The sequence below is a fragment of the Myotis nattereri genome (assembly GCF_964212035.1).
Source record: "Myotis nattereri genome assembly, chromosome: 2".
In the NCBI taxonomy this organism is placed as follows: domain Eukaryota; kingdom Metazoa; phylum Chordata; class Mammalia; order Chiroptera; family Vespertilionidae; genus Myotis; species Myotis nattereri.
This window is the reverse complement of record NC_138076.1, coordinates 94334938-94357026: the sequence shown is the minus strand read 5'-3', so window position 1 is coordinate 94357026 and position 22089 is coordinate 94334938. Positions and strand designations below refer to the sequence as shown.

General features: G+C 40.3%; 1 protein-coding gene across 1 annotated transcript in view; it reads left to right on the top strand.

The window, feature by feature from the left end:
- RUBCNL (rubicon like autophagy enhancer) overlaps positions 1-22089 on the top strand; it is a gene marked incomplete at its 5' end in the record, with an annotated part of 51921 nt that overhangs the window by 5764 nt on the left and 24068 nt on the right. The window contains 5 exons of the mRNA XM_081083141.1: positions 15354-15455; positions 15952-16012; positions 16573-16705; positions 18729-18874; positions 21805-21869. Coding sequence (XP_080939267.1) covers positions 15354-15455; positions 15952-16012; positions 16573-16705; positions 18729-18874; positions 21805-21869 — 507 coding nt within the window. The remainder of the gene's footprint in view (positions 1-15353; positions 15456-15951; positions 16013-16572; positions 16706-18728; positions 18875-21804; positions 21870-22089) is intronic.

Sequence of the window (22089 nt, the reverse complement as noted above, 5' to 3'; positions counted from 1 at the left end):
CCTCATAGCTCAGCCTAGTCTTGCTGGACCCCAAGTCTAGCCTACCAGAAAGAGCATGTGGTGGCACCTGCTTTAATTGGGTGTCCATAGCTGGTCAGCTAGCTGTGTGACCAGTTTGGCCGGGGAATGCAATATAGATTGTCATCTCCTCTGAGGCCGCCGGTGGAGAGAAAAGGCATGTGTTCATATTTCAGCACACTATCTTTGACTCTTTCTTCTTCCTTGTGCCTGTACCTCTGTCCAGTTTCTAGTTAGTGAACAAATCAATTCTGACTTCTCAGTAATAGTGACATTCCCTCCATCCATTCTTCATTCCTGCCTTTTACCTGCAGCAACCCTCTGGCCAGTCATTTTGTAAGAACTGCATTTAGGTCCTCCATATGTATCTGCTGCCTTTAATTTTCTCTCTTTGCTTTCACACTCTTTTCCCTTATTATTGACCCTATACACATCTGTCTCTCTAGTCCTCTAAAATGGCCTGCTGAGTTTGTTCCACATTTAATCCTGGGATTTTTAGCCTTCTGGGAACCAGCTTCTCCCTACCTTCTCAGCAGGCATATCCTGCCATTTCTGTTGTAACATAGGCTTCAGTTATACTAGCCTGTTATACTTGTTTGTAGACATTTCTCATAAGCTCCGGCCTCCCTCGCTTTACTTCAGCTAGGCTCTCTTGGAACGCACATTAGTTCCTTCATCATTCCCATTCTTCAAAAGCAGTTTTCTGCCACCAGCACTGTGACGTGTTTCCTGATTTTCATCAGGAGAGGAGTACCATTCATATGGGATGGAACATAAGTTGTGCTCTGGAATGCTCTCTAATTGTCTAGGCTCGTGTCTCCCCCTGGAGTTGTGCAATGTAGATCTCACCTCTAAACTTCTTAAAGCCCATAGCACACAACTGTGTTTCCTTAAATTCTTTGATAGATGAGATTTATCTTATTTGTATTTGCATTCAGCATAGTGCCTTGTTTGAAATAGGTATTTAAAAAATGTATTAAATGGTTGAATACTAATGTTTAGATGAAATTTTAAAAATATATATGCTAAAGAAATTTAAAAATATTTCTACCATTCAAATAAAATATTTATCTTTTACTAGTATTAAGTATCATTCTTTAAAAATTTCTTTATTATTCTTATTTTTTTTATTGTTTACAGTATTATAGCTATCTCTCGCTTTCTCCCTTTTTGACCCCCTCCACCCAACCCCTGCCCCACCCCAGGCCTTCCCCAAACTATTATATGTGTCCATGGCTTATGAATATATGCATGTATGCTCTTTTGTTAATCTCTTCCTGTCCCCTCCCAAACCCACCATTAGAGATTTATTATTCTGTTCCATGCATCCATACTGCTGGACCTGTTTTGTCATCAATTTATTTTGTTCATTAGATTCCACATATAAGTGAGATCATGTGATAATTTGTCTTTCTCTAAATGGCTTATTTTGCTTAACATAATACTCTACAGGTCCCTCCATGCTGTCTCAAAGGGCAAGAGATTCTTCTTTTTATAGCCACATAGTATTCCAGTATGTAAATGTACCACAGCTTTTTTATCCACTCATCTGCAGATGGGCACTTGGGCTGTTTCCAGATATTAGCTATTGTAAGTAATGCTGCTATGAACATAAGCATGCATATATTTATTCTGATTGTGTTTTGGGATTCTCAGGATATACTCTGAGAAGTGGGATTGCTGGGTCAAATGGCAGTTCCATTTTTAATTTTTTGAGGAACCTCCATTCTCTTTTATAATGTCTGCACCAGTCTGCATTTCCACCAGCAGTGTACTAGGGTTCCCTTCTCTTTACATCCTTGCTAGTAATTGCTTGTTGATTTATTGATGGTACCCATTCTGCCAGGTATGAGGTGATATCTCATTGTCATTTTAATTTGCATTTCTCTGATGATTAGTGACATTGAGCATTTTTTCAGATGTCTATTGGCCATCTGTATGTCCTCTGCCTATTTTTAAATTAGATTGTCTTCCTGGTGTTGAGTTGTATGAGTTCTTTGTATATTTTGGGAAATAAACCCTTATATGTATTATTGGCGAATATGTTTTCCTATTCAGCCATACAGTAGGTTCCTTTTTAATTTTGTTGATGGTTTCCTTTGCTGTGCAGAAGCTTTTTAGTTTGATGTAGTCCCATTTGTTTATTTTTTCATTTGTTTCTCTTGCCCTAGGACAATGGTCGGCAAACTGCGGCTCGCAAGCCACATGCGACTCTTTGGCCCCTTGAGTGTGGCTCTTCCACAAAATACCATGTGCGGGCGCACATGTACAGTGCGATTGAAACTTCGTGGCCCATTCGCAGAAGTCAGTATTTTGTGGAAGAGCCACACTCAAGGCGCCAAAGAGTCTCATGTGGCTTGCGAGCCGCAGTTTGCCGACCACTGCCCTAGGAGATGTTTTGGTGAAAATACTGCTACATGAGATGTCTGAGATTTTACTGCCTATGTTTTCTTCTAGGATTTTTATGGTTTCATGACTTACATTTAAGTCTTTTATTCATTTTGAGTTTATTCTTGTGTATGGTATAAGTTGGTGGTCTAGTTTCTCTTCCTTCCTTCCTTCCTTCCTTCCTTCCTTCCTTCCTTCCTTCCTTCCTTCCTTCCTTCCTTTTTTCTCTTTTGCATGTACCTGTCCTATTTACCAAACACCATTTATTAAAGAGACCGTCTTTACTCCATTGTATGCTTCTATAGCCTTTCTCAAATATTAATTGACTATATTGGCATGGGTTGATTTCTAGAGTCTCTGTCCTGTTGCATTGTTCTATATGCCTGTTCTTGTGCCAGTACCAGGTTGTTTTATTACAATGGCTTTGTAGTATAGTTTATTATCTAGTATCATGATCTCTCTAACTTTGTTCTTCTTTCTCAAGATTTCTGTGGCTATTCGGGGTCTTTTTGGAGTATTTGTTGTAGATATGAGAAATATGCTATTAATATTTAATAGGGATTGTGTTGAATGTGTAGATTGCTTTGGGTAGAATGGACATTTGAATAATATTAATTCTTCTAATCCATGAACATAGTATATGCTTCTACTTGTTTGTTGCCGGGGTTCTTGTCTCAGCATCAAGAAGGGTTCAGGAATCTGGAGAAGGGGCTGTGCGTAGATGACATAGGAATCCAGAGACTAATAAAGAGTCCAGAGACAAAATATAATTTTGAAAGGCACTGGGGGTCAGAGGAGCTTAGCTAAAGGAGCTAAGATCTAGGTCTTAAGTCTAAGGTCTTAGGTTCTCTCTGTCCCCAGGACCCCATGCTTTTTATTAACGCAACTTGTCCTGAGGCGAGGCAGAGATCTACACTTCAAAGGGTTAGGGTTTGTTACAGAGTCCATTTTCAGAATGGGGAAATTAGCCTACGGCTGTTCTGTTCAGGCATTTGGCCAGTAGGAGGCAATAACATGTAGATTAAGATGTCCTTTAACTGTCTGGCAGCCACAATCAATTTAATGTATCCTATTCAGTTTTGGGGAAATGCCTTTAGCCATTCTCAGCTGGTGACTACATGTGTGACTCAACCCTGTTGAGTCCCCAAGTCTCATCAACCTTTTGACGAAACTCTTGAAATTATGACATGCTGGAATTGGTTCCTGGCAGTTTGTATTTTCTTCTATTTCATTTTTTAATGTCCTATAGTTTTCTGAGTACAAGTCTCTTACCTCATTAATTATGTTTATTCTCAGGTATCTTATTTTCTTTTGTTGTAATTGTAAATGGTATATATATATTTTTTACTTTCCCTTTCTGAGGGTTTATTACTGGTGTATAAAAATGCCATCAATTTCTGGGTGTTAATTTTGTATCTTGCTACTTTGCAGAATTTATTAAATCTAGTAGGTTTTGGGTGGAGTCTTTAGGGTTTTCTATATACAATATCATGCCGTCTGCAAATTATGACAGTTTTACTCCCTCCTTTCCAATTTGGATGCCTTTTATTTCTTCTTCTTGTCTGATAGCTATGGCTAGAACTTCCAGTACTATCTTGAATAAGAGTCTTGAAAGCAGACATCTCTGTCTTTTTCCTGATCTTAAGGAAAATGCTTTTAGTTTTGCCTGGCCACAGTGGCTCAATGGTTGAGTGTCTACCTATGAATCAGGAGGCCACAGTTGGATTCCTGGTCAGGGAACATGCCCAGGTTGTGGGCTCGATCCCCAGTGGGGTGTGGGCACAAGGCAGTCAATCAATGATTCTCTCCCATCGTTGATGTTTCTCCTCTCTCTCTCTCTCTCTCCCTTCCTCTCTGAAATCAATAAAAATATATTTTAAAAAGAATAAGAAAATGCTTTTAGTTTTTGCCCATTGAGTATGATATTGGCTGTAGTGTGTTATATATGGCTTTTATTATGTTGAGGTATGATCCCTCTGTTCCCACTTTGCTGAGAGTTTTTATCATAAATGGGTGCTGTATTTTGTTGAATGCTTTTTCTACATCTACTGATACGATCATATGATTTTTATTCTTCATTTTGTTTATGTGGTCCATTATGTCTATTAATTTGCAAATATTGAACCATTCTTTCATCCCTGCAATAAATCCCACTTAATGTATTGTTGGATCTGATTTGCTAATATCTTGTTGAGGATTTTAGCATCTATGTTCAGCAGGTTATTGACCTGTAATTTTCTTTCTTTGTAGTGTCCTTATCTGGTTTTGGAATTAGGATAGTGCAATCCTCATAAAAAGAGCTTGAAAGTGTTTCTTTATCTTGGACTTTTTGGAGTAGTTTGAGAAAGATAGATGTTAGTTCTTTGAATGTTAATAAAACTTCCAATTGAAGTCCTCTGGACCAGGGCTTTTGTTGCTGGCAGGTTTATTATTATTATTATTATTATTATTATTATTACTTCAATTTCACTAGTTGTTTTTAGACTATTCTGGTTTTCTGATTTTTCCTGATTGAGTTTTGGCAGATTGTATGTTTCTAGAAATTTATCATTTCGCCCAGGTGGTCCCCTTTGCTGGCATATACATGTTCAAAGTATTTTCTTACAATCCTTTGTATTTCTGTGGTGTTGATTGTTACTTTACCTCTTTCATTTTTTATTTTGTTTATTTTGTTTCCTGATAAGTCTGGCTAAAGGTTCATCAATCTTATTTATCTTTTCAAAGAATCACATCTTGATGTTACTGATCTTTTCTTTTCTTTTTTTTTTTTAAATATATTTTATTGATTTTTTACAGAGAGGAAGGGAGAGAGATAGAGAGGAACATCGATGAGAGAGGAACATCGATCAGCTGCCTCCTGCACATCTCCCACTGGGGATGTGCCCGCAACCCAGGTACATGCCCTTGACTGGAATCGAACCTGGGACCTTTCAGTCCGCAAGCCGACGCTCAATCCACTGAGCCAAACCGGTTTCAGCGATCTTTTTAATTTTACTTTTTTCAGTCTCTGCCATTTATTTCCACTCTAATCTTTATTATTTCCTTCCTTCTACTTTCTCTGGACTTTTCTTGTGTTCTCTTTCTAATTCTTTTAGTTGTACGTTTAGTTGTAGGTTTGAGTTTTTCCTATTTCTTGAGGTAGGCCTGTAATGCTATGAACTTCCCTCTCAGGACTGCTTTCACTGTGTCCCATAAATTTTGGTTTGTTGTGTGTTTATTTATTTGTTTCCAGGAATTTCTTGATTTATGCTTTGATCTCACTGGTAATATATTCATTGTTAATAACAAGCTATTTGGTCTCCATGTGTTTGATTGTTTTGAGGTATTTTTTTTTAATTGTAGCTGATTTCTAGTTTCATGCCATTGCAATCCAAGATGCTTGATGTTATTTAAATCTTCTTGAATTTGTAAAGACTTATTTTGTGTCTTAACAGGTGGTCTATCTTTTGAAATAATTTATCTGCACTTGAGAAAAATGTGTATTTTGCCCCTTTGGGATGAACTGTTCTGTAAATGTCAATTAAATCCATCTGATCTAGCGTGTCATTGAAGGCCATGGTTTCCTTGTTGACTTTTTGTCTGGAAGATTTATCCATCCAGTGATGTCAGTGAGGTGTTAATGTGCCCTACTATGACGACACTGTGACTGTATTATAACACATTTCTCCCATATAGTCTTCCAAGAGTATATATATATATATATATATATATATATATATATATATATTTACATGCTACTTTATTGGGTGTGTATATGTTTATCAGTGTTATGTAGGGTCCTTCCTGGCTTCTTACTATGGCCTTTGTTTTGAAGTCTGTTTTGTCAGATATGAGTATTGCTAACTCAGCTTTTTTAATATTTCCATTTGCATGGAATATTTTTTCCCATACCTTCACTTTCAGTCTGAATGAATCTTTTGTTCTGAGGTGGGTCTCTTGTTCACAGCATATATATTGGTCATGTTTTCTTATCCATTTATCTATGTCTATTGATTGGAGCACTTAGTCCACTTATATTTAAGGTTATTGTTGACATGTACTTACCTATTGTCAATTTTTTAAATACTTATGATGTTCCTCTCTCACTTGATTTCTTCTTCTTCTTAAAGCACTTCCTTTAATATTTCTTGTAGTGCAAGTTATGTGGTAATGTACTCCTTTAGCCTTTTTTTGTCTGGGAAGCTCTTTATTTTATCTTCAATTTTAAATGATAGCTTTACTGGATAGAGTAGTTTTGGGTTCAGTTCCTTGTTTTTCATTACTTTGAATACTTCATGCCAGTGCCTTCTGACTTGAAGTGTTTCTGTTGAGAAATCAGCTCACATTCTAATGGATACTCTTTTGTAGGTTTTTGTTTTTTTTTTGTTTTTTTTGTCTCTCTCTTGCTGCTTTTAAGATGCTTTTTCTTTAAGGTTTGTCATTTTAATTATGATGTGTCTTAACTGGGTCTCCTTAGGTTTATCTTGATTGGAACTCTTTGTGTTTCCTGAACTTGTGTGACTTTTTTCTTCACCAGGTTAGAGAAGTTTTCTGCCATTATTTTTTTTAAAAAATAGGTTCTCTATACCTTGCTTATTTTATTCTCTTTCTCTTACCCCAGTGTTGCAGATATTGTTCTGTTTCATGTTGTCCCAAAGTTACCTTAAACTATCCTCCAGCTTTTTAATTCTTTTTTCTTTTTGCTGCTCTAATTGAGTGTCTTTTTCTACCTTGTCTTCCAAATCACTAATTCAATCTTCTGCCTCATTCCATCTACTCTTGATATCAGATATGTTATTCTTTATTTCTGACTGGTCTTGTTCATGATTTCTATCTCTTTTTTTATGCTGTTGTAGTTCCCACTTAATTCCTTGTAATTCTTACTAAGTTCCTCAAGCATCCTTATAACCATTACTTTGACATCTTTGTCTAATAAATTGCTTGCCTCCATTTCATTTAAATATTTTTCTGGAGTTTCCTCCTTTTTTTTATTTGGGGTTTGTTTCTTTGTCTCCCCATTTTTGCTGTCCATTTATATTTGTTTCTATGTGTTCAAACTGCTATGCTTCCCCATCTTCGTGGGTTGACCTTATGTAGTAAGTGTTCTGTGGTGCAGCCTCTTTAATCTTCTGAACTGGATGCCCTAGGAATGTTCTTTGTGTGGTTTATTTGGGCTCTCCTGCTGTAACTGGGCCTTGATTACAATTGTTCCATTCATGGCTTGGATCTCTTCTCAAGCTGGCTGACTGTGAGGTTCATCCGAGACTACATTGTGCGAGCTATTGTGACAGGACAAAGCAAAACACAACACAACAAAATAAGAACAAAACAAAAACATACAATATGCCCCTACAACAACAACAACAAAAGCAACCACAAAAGAAAAGAGAATTAGGAAAGAGAACAAGAATAATAATAATAAAAATCTACAAGAAGGAAAATAAAGGGAAAAAAAGGGATATGAAAGTGCAGAGGTGAAAGAAAATAAGAATAAGGAATAGGGGAAGAAAATGGTATAAAAGAAAAAATTAAAATAAATTATGAAAAGGAAAAAAATATGAGAAAATAGAAATACAAAAAATAAGAAAAAAGAAAAAAGAAAGCAGGAGAAAGAAGAAAAATAGAGTAAGAAGATGAAAGAAAAATTAGATATATGAAAGAAAAAAGAAAGGATAAAAAAATAAAGCAATAAAGAAGATAATGAAGGGAAAAAAAAAAGTGAAGTAGCACTTGTCTCAGCAGAGTTTACTGACTCCTGGGAGCTCCCTTTGGATCCTGCTCTTCTGTTGGCTGAGGCTGACTGCTTTGTCTCCCAAGTCTGGGCCTCTTGGGAGGTACTCTGGTGCTAACCAATGTCAGAGCTGTCCACATCTAACTCTCAGCAATCTGTTATAAGCTTTAAGTGATCCAGAGTTTGTGTCTGTCCCCACAGTACTTGACTGCACATGGGAGGGTCCAAACTGCACTCTCAGGCCTGTTTGTTAGCAGCACAAGACCCAGTTAGCAAACTTCCTCATTTCCCTGCACTCTGCCTCCCCCTGCCTTCTCCTGCCAGCCAGCTGTCAGTCTTAATCACTGAAAATGCTAATTTTGAAAGGGATTTTGGTGGAATTGGAAGTCTAGACCTCTAGGTCTCCTGTGGGGGGGAGGTGCCTTTCAGATTTCAGGGAAAGTGGTGGGTGTGTTTCCCCAGAGCTACTCCTGTGAGAGTGTTCCAGAATATTTCACTGTCCTTGGCTGGGTGGAGATCCTTGTATGCAGTCTAGTGGGATCTGCTAGAAAATGGGAGTTTCTATCAGTTCTCCTGTGAGGAGTGAGAACCAGTCAGGTTCCCAGGATGGTGAGGAGGACAGTTCCACCCCCAAACCAATCACTGAGGCTCCCTGAGACTGTTTAAACCCACAGGCTTGGCCTCTGCTGCCATCTCCTCTGCAGTGATTGAGATGCAGAGTGTGGAAGCAGGTTTCCTGAGGGTGGGGCGAGCTGTATCCCCTAGGGTGGGATATTTGACTTGTCTTGAGCTGTGGCTTCTGGGACGGGTCTACACATCTCAGGAAAAATGGCTGCTTTAATTTGGGGGATTATGACAGATTGCAGATATCCTGGCTGCCACTTTTCCACATCTACCCCCAATGCTTCCCACCCCAGCCTCTCCTCAGGCATCTCCAGTCCACACTGCACTCTCTCCATCAAAGCCTCATGAATAGCTACAAACAGAAATCCTGTGCTCTGAATTAAAACAAAAAAAAATGTGGCTTTATCTTCAACCAGCTCTGGTCTTCCCAGGAGATAGAACCCCCCCACCTTTCATGGCTAGATGTTCCTGGCTCTGGTGCTCCGGACAGAGCCATAAGACAGATTCCTCCTCACTCTTGTCCTACCGCCTGTGGAAGCTAGGTCAGCCCCTCTTGTAACCTCGCCCTTCCTTCCAGGCTCCAGGTGTTTTCTGCCCTTCCTTATTATGTCTTCTCCTCAGCTGGACTTCAGTTGGTAATTCTGGGTGAATGTTCCCCAGTTTAGTTTTATTTCCAGTCTGGCCCTGGGAGGAGGTACAAGAAAGATTTGCCTACTCTGCCACCATCTTCTCCTCCTAATCACATTATGGCGATAGATGCTACTCCATGAGGTAGGTCAGCATTCTTTAAATTGCAGGTTGGGCCCTGCTGGCACGGCTCAGTGGTTGAGCATTGACCTATAAACTAGGAGATCATGGTTAGATTCCTGGTCAGGGCAAATGCCCAAGTTGTGAGCTCCATCCCCAGTGTGGAGCATGCAGGAGGCTGCTGATCGATGATTCTCTCATCATTTATGTTTCTATCTCTCTCTCCCTCTCACTAACCTGATATCAATAAAAATATATTTAAATTGCAGGTTGGTCATGAGATCATTAAATTAAAATAAAGAAAAAAGAAAAGAAAGTATCAGTCTGAATGTCAGATTAGTGAGGATGAGCAAGGAATGCTTCTTGGAACTTTTTAACAGTTAAATATATCTTTGTGCTTACACTAAGTTACAATGTAAATTGTATGTTACTGTGGATCATGGTCAAAAGATTGTGGGAAAGACAGGAGTAGATGAAATTGTCCCCATTTTATCCATGAGGAAACCAAAGCTGAGAAGTTTATTGCCTATTGTCTCCTGGCTGGGATGGGGCAATGCAGTATTAAACTGATCAGTCAGCTATGAAGCCCACTCACATAACCTCTCTATAACATATGAACTACACTATTTCCCTAAACACATGTATTCATTTCTATGTTTATTCAAGTGAATTCAGTTTTACAGTAATTATATACTCATATTAATGTAATTACATCACTAATCTATACATATAAAAGGCTAAGTGTCCATCTGCCTGACTGGTAGCTATGATGCGCACTGGCCACCAGGGGTCAGACACTCAACGCAAAAGCTTCCATGACGCCCACTGGCCATTTAAGAACAAACTCCGTGACACCGACAAACCAACACTTGGCTTCCCCTAAGAGGGACACGGGCCCCGCCACCACCCCGGAGCAACACCCCACCAAATTGCAGCCAATGCTGCTAAGACCCCATGGTGCAAAATGCAGCCCACAGCCCAGCCAGAAGCGGTCACTGTGGGTGCTGGGTAATGACGTCACGTAGCAGCGCCCAGCTTCTTTTTCCTAGCAACTAGCCTCCTTGGAGTTTCTTCAGCTGAGGGACCCAACTTGCTTTATAGACAGGTGCAAACATTTTACACTTTAACCAAATGTTTGTGAAGCTTTTTCACGTGCCTCATCTCATTTGATCCTCACAGAAGTCCTAGAGTAGATAGATAGGAGACTTGGTAGAATCCTATTTTCTTTTCATTAGCAAGACCCCAATAGAGATATTAAAATATTTCTTCTAATTAATTTCTTTTCAATGTGCACTGCTGGAAGCCGGTCTACCCTTTCTGCTTGACACAGTCGCTGCAGGGAAGAAACATCTGCACAGCATATGTTTCAAGGGACCTGGCGTATATGGCATACTGTTCTTAATATGTTTGCTCCCCCTCTTAGCGCTATGTGTTTTAACCAAGCCCACCTCCCCAAGAAAGGTTGTTTCCCCATGTAGGGATTTTTCCCTGGAGTTAGGGATTAACAGGACTAAAGAAAGGAATAAATCAGTAAAACCCCTTAACTAAGTGCCAGGCCGGTAGTTAATCACCTAAACTACAAACAATCACGCTTAAGCTACATAATCTTTACTTAGGATAATCTCCTTCAGTTACTTCCTTGTAGCTTAACAGAACAGTAGAGTAGTGACCTTGGAATGGACATAACAAATGCCCTAACCTTTGGAATAGAATGGATAGGATTAAAATCAAATGGTATAGGGAGAAACCAAGATGGCGGCATAGGTAAACACTGGAGTTTGCTGCCTCGCACAACGACTTCAAAAATACAACTAAAAGACGGAACAGACATCACTGAGAACCACAGGAAGGCTGGCTGAGGGGAAATTCTACAACTAGAAGGAAAGAGAAAAGCATACCAAGACTCAGAGGAGGCACGGTGCAGAAGTTAAATACAAAGGTGCGGAGGGGTGTGCGGAGCGGGCTGGCGGCTGAGGGTGCGGTTGTCTGTTTCAATTGGGAGGGAGTCTCAGGCTCTGAGCTCCAGTTCTGGGCAAGTCTCTAGGGTCCAGACTCATACGGGAGAAGCGGGACTGTCTGGCATCGGTGGGCACTCAAGGGCAGCTTTCTCTCCGAGGTACTTGCAGCGGTTGCTGGGACACTGAGAGGCAGAGCCTCTGGGTACAGGACTGAGAGCAGCCATAACTGCTCGCTCCGCCCACCCTGTTGGTCCCCTGGGACCCGCCCTGCCCAAGCCTTGCACAGAGGCATTTGCTGGATAGCCTCAGGCAAAGGCTAGATTAGCACCTCCCTAGAGATCAGGACAGAAGTTCTCCCACTGCAGACACAGCTGATTCTCACAGCCAGTTGGCCTGGAGGTCAAATCCCCCCCAGTGTTACCTACAACAATCAAGGCTTAACTACAACAAGACTGCACACAAAGACCACTAGGGGGTGCACCAAGAAAGCATAAAAAATGCGGAGACAAAGAAACAGGACACAAATGACAGAAATGGAGGAAAGCAAAATGCTGGATATAGAGTTCAAAACCACACTTTTAAGGTCTCTCAAGAACTGTCTAGAAGCTGCCGATAAATTTAGTAAGGCCCTCGAAAAGACTGGTGAGACCGCCGATAAATATAGTGAGATCCTCAAGAATTCTGAGACCCTCAATGTTGTGATAAAGGACCAACTAGAAATTAAGCATACACTGACTGAAATAAAGAATATTATACAGACTCCCAACAGCAGACCAGAGGAGCGCAAGAATCAAGTCAACGATTTGAAATGCGAAGAAGCAAAAAACACCCAACCGGAAAAGCAAAATGAAAAAAGAATCCAAAAATACAAAGATAGTGTAAGGAGCCTCTGGGACAGCTTCAAGTGTACCAACATCCGAATTATAGGGGTGCCAGAAGATGAGAGAGAGCAAGATATTGAAAACCTATTTGAAGAAATAATGACAGAAAACTTTCCCTACCTGGTGAAAGAAATAGACTTATAAGTCCAGGAAGCACAGAGAACCTCAAACAAAAGGAATCCAAAGAGGACCACACCAAGACACATCATAATTAAAATGCCAAGAGCAAAAGACAAAGAGAGAATCTTAAAAGCAGCAAGAGAAAGACAGTCAGTTACCTACAAGGGAATACCCATATGACTGTCAGCTGATTTCTCAACAGAAACTTTGCAGGCGAAAAGGGAGTGGCAAGAAATATTCAAAGTGATGAATAGCAAGAACCTACAACCAAGATTACTTTATCCAGCAAAGCTATCATTCAGAATTGAAGGTCAGATAAAGAGCTTCACAGATAAGGAAAAGCTAAAGGAGTTCATCACCACCAAACCAGTATTATATGAAATGCTGAAAGGTATCCTTTAAGAAGAGGAAGAAGAAGAAAAAGGTAAAGATACAAATTATGAACAACAATATGCATCTATCACCAAGCGAATCTAAGAATCAAGTGAATAAATAATCTGATGAACAGAATGAACTGGTGATTATAATAGAATCAGGGACATAGAAAGGGAATGGACTGACTATTCTTGGGGGGGAAAGGGGTGTGGGGGATGCGGGAAGAGACTGGACAAAAATCGTGCACCTATGGATGAGGACAGTGGGTGGGGAGTGAGGGTGGAGGGTGGGGTGGGAACAGGGAGGAGGGGAGTTATGGGGGAAAAAAAGAGGAACAAATGTAATAATCTTAACAATAAAGATTTAATTTAAAAAAATCAAATGGTATAAATACAGATGTAACAGGAGAATAAAAAGAGAACCTCGCTATGCTGATCAACTGAACACTGCCTCCATGTCATTCCTTCTTCGCCGACTCTGTCCACACCTTTGGGAACCCCTGGACCTGCTGGGGCTGGACCCCAACAGTGCACAAATCTGTGCACTGGAACACTAGTATGTTTATATTAACAGTATTTCATATCCGGTTTTTCAAGTTGTTATGACTTTCACATTTTTCAATTACGTTATTTCTTGAGTTAACAGAGTGATTTACAATATCAATTCCCTATTCCTTGGCATTAAAGTAGCTTTCAGTATTTTAAATAGACTAAAAATAGCTCCTTAGTGATCAAAGCCTTCTTCTTTCTTTAAAAAAAAAAGTATTTATTGATTTGACAGAGAAAGAAGAGGGAGAGAGATTGATTAGTTGTTCCACTTATTTATGCATTCATTGGTTGCCCTGACTGGAGATAGAACCTGCAACCTTGGTTATTGGGATGATGCTCTAACCAACTGAGCTGTCCAGCCAGGTCCCCAAATCTTCCCCTTTCATTAAATTTTCTTTTTAATGACATTCTTAGGATAATTCCCCAGACTGGTATTAGGGATAGAAAAGTATGTACATATTTTATTAGTTTCCTAGGGCTGCAGTGACCAAATACCATGAATTAGGTATCTTAAAATAATAGAAATTTATTGTCTCACATTTATGGAGTCCAGAAGTCAGAAATGAAATTGTGGGAAGGGCTGGATCCTTCTGGAGACTCTGAGGGAGAATCTGCTTCATGTCTCTGTCCCAGCTTCTGGTGGTTGCTGGTAATCCTTGATGTTCCTTGGTTGGCAGACACATCACCCAATTCTCTGCCTCCTTCTTCACATGGTGTTCTCTCTATATATATACCTGTGTCTGTGTCCAAATTTCTCTCTTTTTATGACCAGTCATTAGATTTAGGGTTCACCCTACTCCAGTAGGACCTAATCTAACTACATCAGCAAATACCCTAATTCCAAATAAGGCTACATTCACTGTTTCTGGGTAGACATGATTTTTTTTGGCCCCGGGGGGGGGGGGGCGGGGGGACACCACACTATTCAACTCAGTACAGTGTTTATGTCACCTATATTCTTTCCCTCTCTGTGAAGCTGAAATTGCTTTCCCCACTACCATTTTTTAAACCTTTGTATTATTGGAATTTTCAAACATATGTAAAAGCAGACAGATTACTTTTATGAACTCCCACATACTCAGTGTGTTTCACTTAGTAATGGTGAATGTAAGAACAACACAGAAATAATTCTTTGTGTGGTAGGCAGTTAGACATGAACAGAGCAAGGACAATGGGTCAGGTGCTACAGAAGGTCACCAGGGTGAAAAGCTCTGATGTCTAGTAAAGGATAAAACTGGGAAAACAAGAACCTCATCCCAGGGTTACCTTTTCTTCCTTAACATATTGCTGGTCATGCGGTTTAGACCCTCTGACCTTTCATAACGCTGGTCATGTGATTCGGGCCCTCCTCTGACCCATCCTCCCATGGCATGTTGCTAGGCATATGGGCTAGACACCCACTCCTCAGAAGGAAAACAAACAAGGGGGGCAAAGACTAACCCTTAAGCATTAAGCTCCCAGGACAATGAGGTTTTGACCTGCATCAAGTTCATCTAGGCCTCAGTTGTATTTCAGCTCTAGGCCCAGAGAAGCAGCAAAACCAGACAATCAACACCAGTGCCTTTCCCCACTCCCTCCTACTCTTCTTCTCCCAGGCTCATTTTCCTGGCTTCTCTCTTTCTCCTAAGCTCCAAGGACCCTTCTTTTTCCTCTGTAACTTGTTTCCTGAGCTCATTTCTTCTACAGCTCACTTCTTCTACCTCTATGACTTTCTAAATAAATTTTCTCTTGTAATTTGAGTCTTGGCTCTGAATTCTTTCCTAGCCAGAACTCCATTACCAAAGTTGCTGAATGAAGGTTTGTTCTGACTCCACTGATCTAACACCTGGTGCCATTCTCGCTACTTACTACACTTGCTTTTCTGAAAATTCTTGAAGCTGAATTTTAAAATTCTTAGCCCTTTTTATTCCTAACTTCTATATAGTTGCATGTTACAGATTGTGTATTTTTTTTCTTGTTGGTGAAACCCCTTTTCTTTCTCTAGGTTGTGCTGTGTTACAGGTCAGCCCAGTTGTTAAAACACCTACTTACTGTGATGTGGTGAAAGAGGCCTGCAAATGTGACTTTGATAAATTTGTTATTGTAGGTAAGATTTAGATATTCTTCGGATATGACCAGATCCCTCCCTCCTGCCTCCTTTCTGTCTCTCCCTCTCCCTCCCTCTCTGAAATCAATAAAAATATATTTTTTTAAATGCTATTTTTTTAAAAAAAGAAAAGAAACATCAGTGATGAGAGAGAATCATTGGTTGGCTGCCTCCTGCACACCCCCCACTGGGGATTGAACCCACAACCTGGGCATGTGCCCTGACTGGGAATTGAACCATGGCGTCCTGGTTAATAGGTGGACAATCAATCACTGAGCCACACTGGCCAGGCCAGGTGAGTATATTTTGAAATTCCGTCTTTGGTTATTAGCTGTAGCCTCATAATAGAAACTCAAAAGACACTGAAGTATGAAGATGCTGAATAAGTGGTTCTTTCTGAAATGCAGGGAGCTGTTTTTGTGTGCTTATAAAATTGACTGTGATTAAGTGAAACAGACTAAAAGACCTCTCTACTCTTTCTTCTATTTTTCCACAGAACTTGGAAAGTTCAGCAATACCACAGAAACCTGTGGATGTTCCTGCAGCTCCTCTAAGAGGTATCTCCCTTTCATGTCCTTCACATAGGCCCCTGGGCCATCACTTCTGAGACACTGAATTCCAGGCCTCTGTGAACATCTCAGGGCAAGTTCAGTTAGTTGAAATGCAACAATCACCACTCAAGTACCTACAATGTTTTTATAGTGTTTAAAAGACTTTTGTATACATTTGTATACATTCTTATGTGATCCTCATGGATAGGCTTTTTTAAAACCCCATTTTAAAGATGTAGAAACTAAGGTTCAGACACAGTGTGCCTCAGGGCACAATGCTGTTAAATAACAGAGGTAGGATTTGAACTTAGGTCTTCTAACTCTAAATCCAGTGCTCTTTTCACAATACCTCTCAGTCTTGGTACCCTCCATAAATAAAGCTGCTCTGTTGAACATGGAGGAATTGTGTTGAGTAAGATAACCGTTGGTACCGTGGTTGATGCATGGTCTCTTCTATGATGCCTCCTCTGAGTTTTTGGAGAGGGAAGGATAGTTGAAAATCTGAAGAAGAACCTTATACTCCTCATGAATATAATTGTTAATCTTTTGCATCTCTTACATTTCAGTGTTATTTATGAGCCAAACTTCAATTCAGCTGAGCTAATAGCCAAAGAATTGTACCAAGTATTCCGTAAGTGCTGGATGTTGTCAGAAGTTAATTATCAGCTGGCAGTTTCCCTCAATGCATCTGGCTCCATAGTAAGTATCAAAAAAAGTTGACTTTGAATGGAAGTTTCACATTCCTAAATTCACATTTTGCCTGCTATTCATTTCAGACATGGATGTGTTTCCTTTATGGTCACTGGGTGTTGGGGGAGGAATTGAAAGGAAGGATGAATCTGAAATTTATTGAGTATTTATTATGCACCCGAAATTCACATTTTAATTCTCATGTGTCCTATTAGGTAGATGCTATTATAATTTTTATATCAAGACACCCAGCAGGGCTGGTCAGTGTAGGTAAGATTTAGATACTCCTCGGATATGTCTAGATCCCTCCATCCTACCCCCTTTCTATCTCTCCCTCTCCCTTCCTCTCTGAAATCAATAAAAATATAGTTTTTAAAATCTTATTGTAGGTAAGATTTAGATACTCCTCATGTATCAGCAGAAGTTATGCCTCATGCTGCCTAATTTGAAAGTCCAGGCTGGTTCTGTTGTAGGAAGCGGGAAGGCACCAGGTGTCTGACTGGTGGGGTCAGACCAAACCTGGGTTCAACAACCTCAGTACTTGGATTCTGGCTAGGAAAGAATTCAGAGCCAAGACCCAAACAGTTTTGGGGTGAATTACAGAAGTAGAAAAAGTAATTTCTAGAAGAAATGGGCTTAGGAAACAACTTATAGAGGTAAAGGAAGGGCCCTTGGAGCTTGGGAGTGTGGAAGCGAATAGTAAGGTGCCTGGGGCAGGGAGAAGGAGGGGAAAGGGAAATGAGGAGGGAAAGCATGCTGGAGTGGAGTCCCTGGAGTCCCTGGAGCTGGCAGGGTCCTCTGTCCTGAGGGTTTTGAGAGTGATTTTAGGGGAGGTCCCAGGGGAAGATCTCAATAGAATATTCAGCAATTTTCCAGGTGTGTCCTTTGAGGGTCTAGGTTTCCACTGATTGACTGGCAAGGACCAGGGCAGGGGTCATTATTCAGTGCAGCTTGTCTTGAGGACAGTTGTGGGTGGTTTTGTTGCTTATCTGGGCCTGGAGCTGTAATACAACTTTAGGCATAGATGTTATCTCTAGGGAGGGAAAGTCAAGAGGTACTGGTCCAAATCTCATGACCAGATATATGCTAGGGAAGGAAAGGTCACCCTGGGGGCAAGGTCCCACCCTACAGTTGTCCTTTGTTAGGCACCTGGGGCTCCCCGCACCCCCTTCTGTACCTGGCCCATCCTCCTTGCTCTGCTCCTGTCTAACTGCTGACCACAGTTCCCTATAGAACACTCTGCCCTCTGGCAGCATGCAGCTCATGGGGAACAGAGAACTTTGTGGCAAAGGCTGAAATAGAAGTAGTCCCCCTATACTCAATAAATTTAATAAAAGGAAATAAATAAATAAACTAGGGGTAGGCAAAAATCTCTCTGGAAATGCAAAGGAGGCAAAGGCCAGCTGGAGCAAAAAATGACACTGAGGTGTGTGAGGTGTTTATTGAGCAGAATGGTTTGGTGTGGTTGAATAATATGTGTTTGCCTGTCTGTGTGTGTGTTGGTGGGGTTGGGGGAGGGCAGTGGTGATCCTGGGAAATAAGGCTTGAATACTAGTGGCCCAACTTTGGAGGACCTAAAATGCTGATTTGAGGAGTTTAGATTTTAAATGATAATAGGTTCAGAGGGGAGCCAAGCAGGGGAATGGTCTTGAAAGATGTTTCTGGGGAAGTCTGACAACCATAGGAGGTTCTGATTGGCAGCATCTATCAGCCTATTTACTAAAATGCTATCTATAAAAGCATTGCAGGTCACAGTGACCTACTTGCAGTAATTTGAAGTCTGGAAACAAATGAAATACTAAAATAACTAAGAAACAAAGAAAAGTGACCTCAACTGGGTGTTGTTGGAAACAGTTTTTCTCCAGATGGCTTCAGATACATGAAGGGCTCTTGCCATGTCCTTTAGTTCGGTTGAAAGCAGTCTTAATTTATCATGGTAAATTTTAATGTTGGAAATACAGTTGAGTGCTCTTTTAATTTCAGTTCCTAAAATAGGCTTGTTTAAGTTCCTAAATTCTCTCTTGTTATGCAGGTTGTAAATGAAGAGGGTGTCGGAAAAGACTTTGAATCCAGTGTGGATTTAGGAGAGGAAATTAAATTTAACTCAAGGATCAGAGGGACAGAAGACTGGGCACCCCCTAGATTTCAAGTCATAGTTAATGTTCATCCACCACATAAGTAAGTTGGGGTTGCTGTTTGGGCTTCCAGTGCAGTTAAAACAAGTTAGTTCTGTTACCCACGTTGGGTTTCTTGGGTTCCCCAATATAGAAATTGAGAAGAAACCCCTGAGAAATTATCAGACATGTCAATGTAAGAAACAATCAAACCTATAGAAAATTTTGAGTTAATTTGAGCCAAACTGTTGATAATTGCCAGAATGCAAATATCAATGGATTGAGATAATACTCCAGAGAATGGCAGTTTTGCACCTTATTTTATACATTACAATCAAAAGAGAAGAAGCAAGTGGGTTACATGAAATCCATTGGTGATAGATTACGGAGGTGGGATGTTGGGGTCCAGCCCCAGCAGGTCCAGGGGTTCCCAAAGGTGTGGACAGAGTCGGCGAAGAAGGAATGACACGGAGGCAGCGTTCAGTTGATCAGCATAGCGAGGTTCTCTTTTTATTCTCCTGTTACATCTGTATTTATACCATTTGATTTAAATCCTATCCATTCTATTCCAAAGGTTAGGGCATTTGTTATGTCCATTCCAAGGTCACCACTCTACTGTTCTGTTAAGCTACAAGGAAGTAACTAAAGGAGATTATCCTAAGATTATGTAGCTTAAGCTCGATTGTTCGTAGTTAAAGTGATTAATTACCCTCCTGGCACTTAGTTAAGGGGTTTTATTCCCTTCCTTAGTCCTGTTACTCCCTAACTCCAGGGAAAAATCCCCACCTGGGAAAACAACCTTTCTTGGAGAGGTGACCTTGGTTAAAACACATAGAGCTAAGAAGGGGAGCAAACATATTAAGAACAGTATGCCGTATATGCCAGGTCCCTTGAAACATATGCTGTGCAGATGTTTCTTCCCTGCAGCAACTGTGTCTAGCAGCAAGGATGGACCGGCTTCTGGCAAATTCCCCCTTTTTATTTTTTAAATGATAGCACGTGTAAATCAGTGGCCACCTCTCGGATTGGGTTGTTTAAGACTCAGAAGACCTGTTTGTGACTTTGCCAACAGGCCAGTCTGAGGCTTAACCCTATATCGGCTCACCACAGTGGGAGAAAGCAAAGCAGGGGTAACCGCTGGTATTGAATAAAAAGTAAAATGATAGATTCATATATCTTTTACACAGGTGGGTATAGGATAGTTAACAGTTAACAATTAACATGATAATAATAACAATGAGAGGATTTATGGTCTCTGCCCTGGTGTATTGGTTGTGCCTGAGGGGTCTGGAAGAACAGGGGGAGTTACCCTGACATTCCAAAGGTCTGTTATCATAGATGCAAAATACAATAGACAGCTTTAGTTAAGGTAAAGATTGACTTTTGTCAGGAAAGAGTCTAGCTTAGGACATGACTATCTGCCATAAATTGCTTTTAAAAAGTTTTAATTTCAGACTATCCTTTGGGGTTACTTTAAGTCTCTGAGTTTGCAAGGCTGCCATGCAGACCTTCCCTGAGCTTGTCAGGTTAGCATGTGGCCCATTTTCATCCACAGGCAGATTTCATTAAGCTTATGTTGGAGCACAAAGGAGGCAGCACAGAGTAAAGGAAGGTCATCTGAACTGGCTCTGAGGGCTGGCTCTGCTTGGCTCCTTTTATGAGCTGGGGACAAAGCAGGCTTGTGCAGAAAGGCAGTTCTTCTTGAGAAAGGCAGGCTTGCATAATTTCTATTTCAGGGTGGAGTGATTTCACTTTCAGCTGAGTTGTCTGGTAACTATGTCCCCACCTGTGCTGTGAGGGTAAGATGGCAGACTGCTCATTACCACCACCTTAGGAAGGTCTACAGCATTCAAACCTTGATCAACTGAGTGTTGTCAGTAGTTACAACACCTGCAAGAAGCTGGCAGTTATAAGAAAATAAAATCAGCTACCTCTGCATTTTTAAGTAGGGAGTGGAGGGGTGGTGACATTCTTGCAGTCAGCTTATTTGGTGTTCCTCTGGCCTTTTGTCTTCCTAGCCACTTGGTATTTTTTCAGTTCCTGGGCCCAAGTCCCTAAACTGTCTCAGTTCCTACCTGGCTCTGAAAGTAGGAAAAGGAAAAAAGTAATACACTGAGGGACAGAGAAAAATTTTTTTTAGGAAAAGATTGGTTGGGCATATTTTTCTGAGTTAGCTTTCTTGGCACCCTGCTTTTGAGGGGCTCTGTAAGTTTTGACAAGTTGAAATTTTCACTCTGTTCTTAATTGCCCACATCACATAGCAACTGAAATAGGCTAAAGGGACTATTTTTAGTGGCTAATATTGAACCTGAAAAATCATATACAATAATTTAAAAAGATTGGATCCTTCTATTTTTCAGTGCAATATGAAATAAAAATCAATGAATTATTTTTTATAGAAATTTAATCTCGAGGAGAGCTCCTGTAGTTAAGAAAAGGCACATGGGTAGGGTTCTGCATATTTTTGCCATGACCAATTTTGCTGACCCTAAACTATAATAAAATTTTATAACTTATTTTGTATTTCCAAATCACATGTGAAGTCATGGCACCAACAGTTCAATAGAAAACACTTCACTAGATGGTTTCTCACCAGAAATGTATAGTTTTATCTTACATTATCCTTATTTGTCTAAATTTCTTTGTATCTATTTGTGGACTTCCCAAATACAATCACCTCTTATGTCTGGTCTACCTGAACTTTCTCCCTGCATTGCCTATCTTTAGTTCTCTCTGGAGAGAGGATCCTGTGCATGCGCAGTGTGAAGTCTCTAAAGATTTTGGTGGAAGTGTTACTTGTGATACTAACTTCTGCTTTAGTGACCCAGGGATTTCAACTAGAAAACTCTATTGAGTAATTCTATTTCTTCACAAATGGAAAATGACAAAATTAAGGCCCCAAGACAAGAAAAGATTCATCACTTTATTTTCCTATAAGTGAAAACTGCTCCATTGGCCTTTTCTGAAATGTAACTTATTGTTTTCTATACCTAGGAGGGATCTCGTGGTAGCAGCCCAGAATTTTTTCTGTGCTGGCTGTGGAACTCCAATAGAACCTAGTAAGTATGGAAATTGACTGACTGCTTATTATATGATGACAGGGCAGAGAATAACAAAGTTAGGCACTGCATTGATTGTGTGAGAGAAGTTAATATGAGAACTTCATAACATTGCCCTCTCTTTCATAAAGAGGCCATTGTGACCTACAGGGTTATGTGACTGGCTTCTCAGACTCAACTCCTAGTTCCCTTCCCATCTGGGACTCAGCTCCAGCCACAA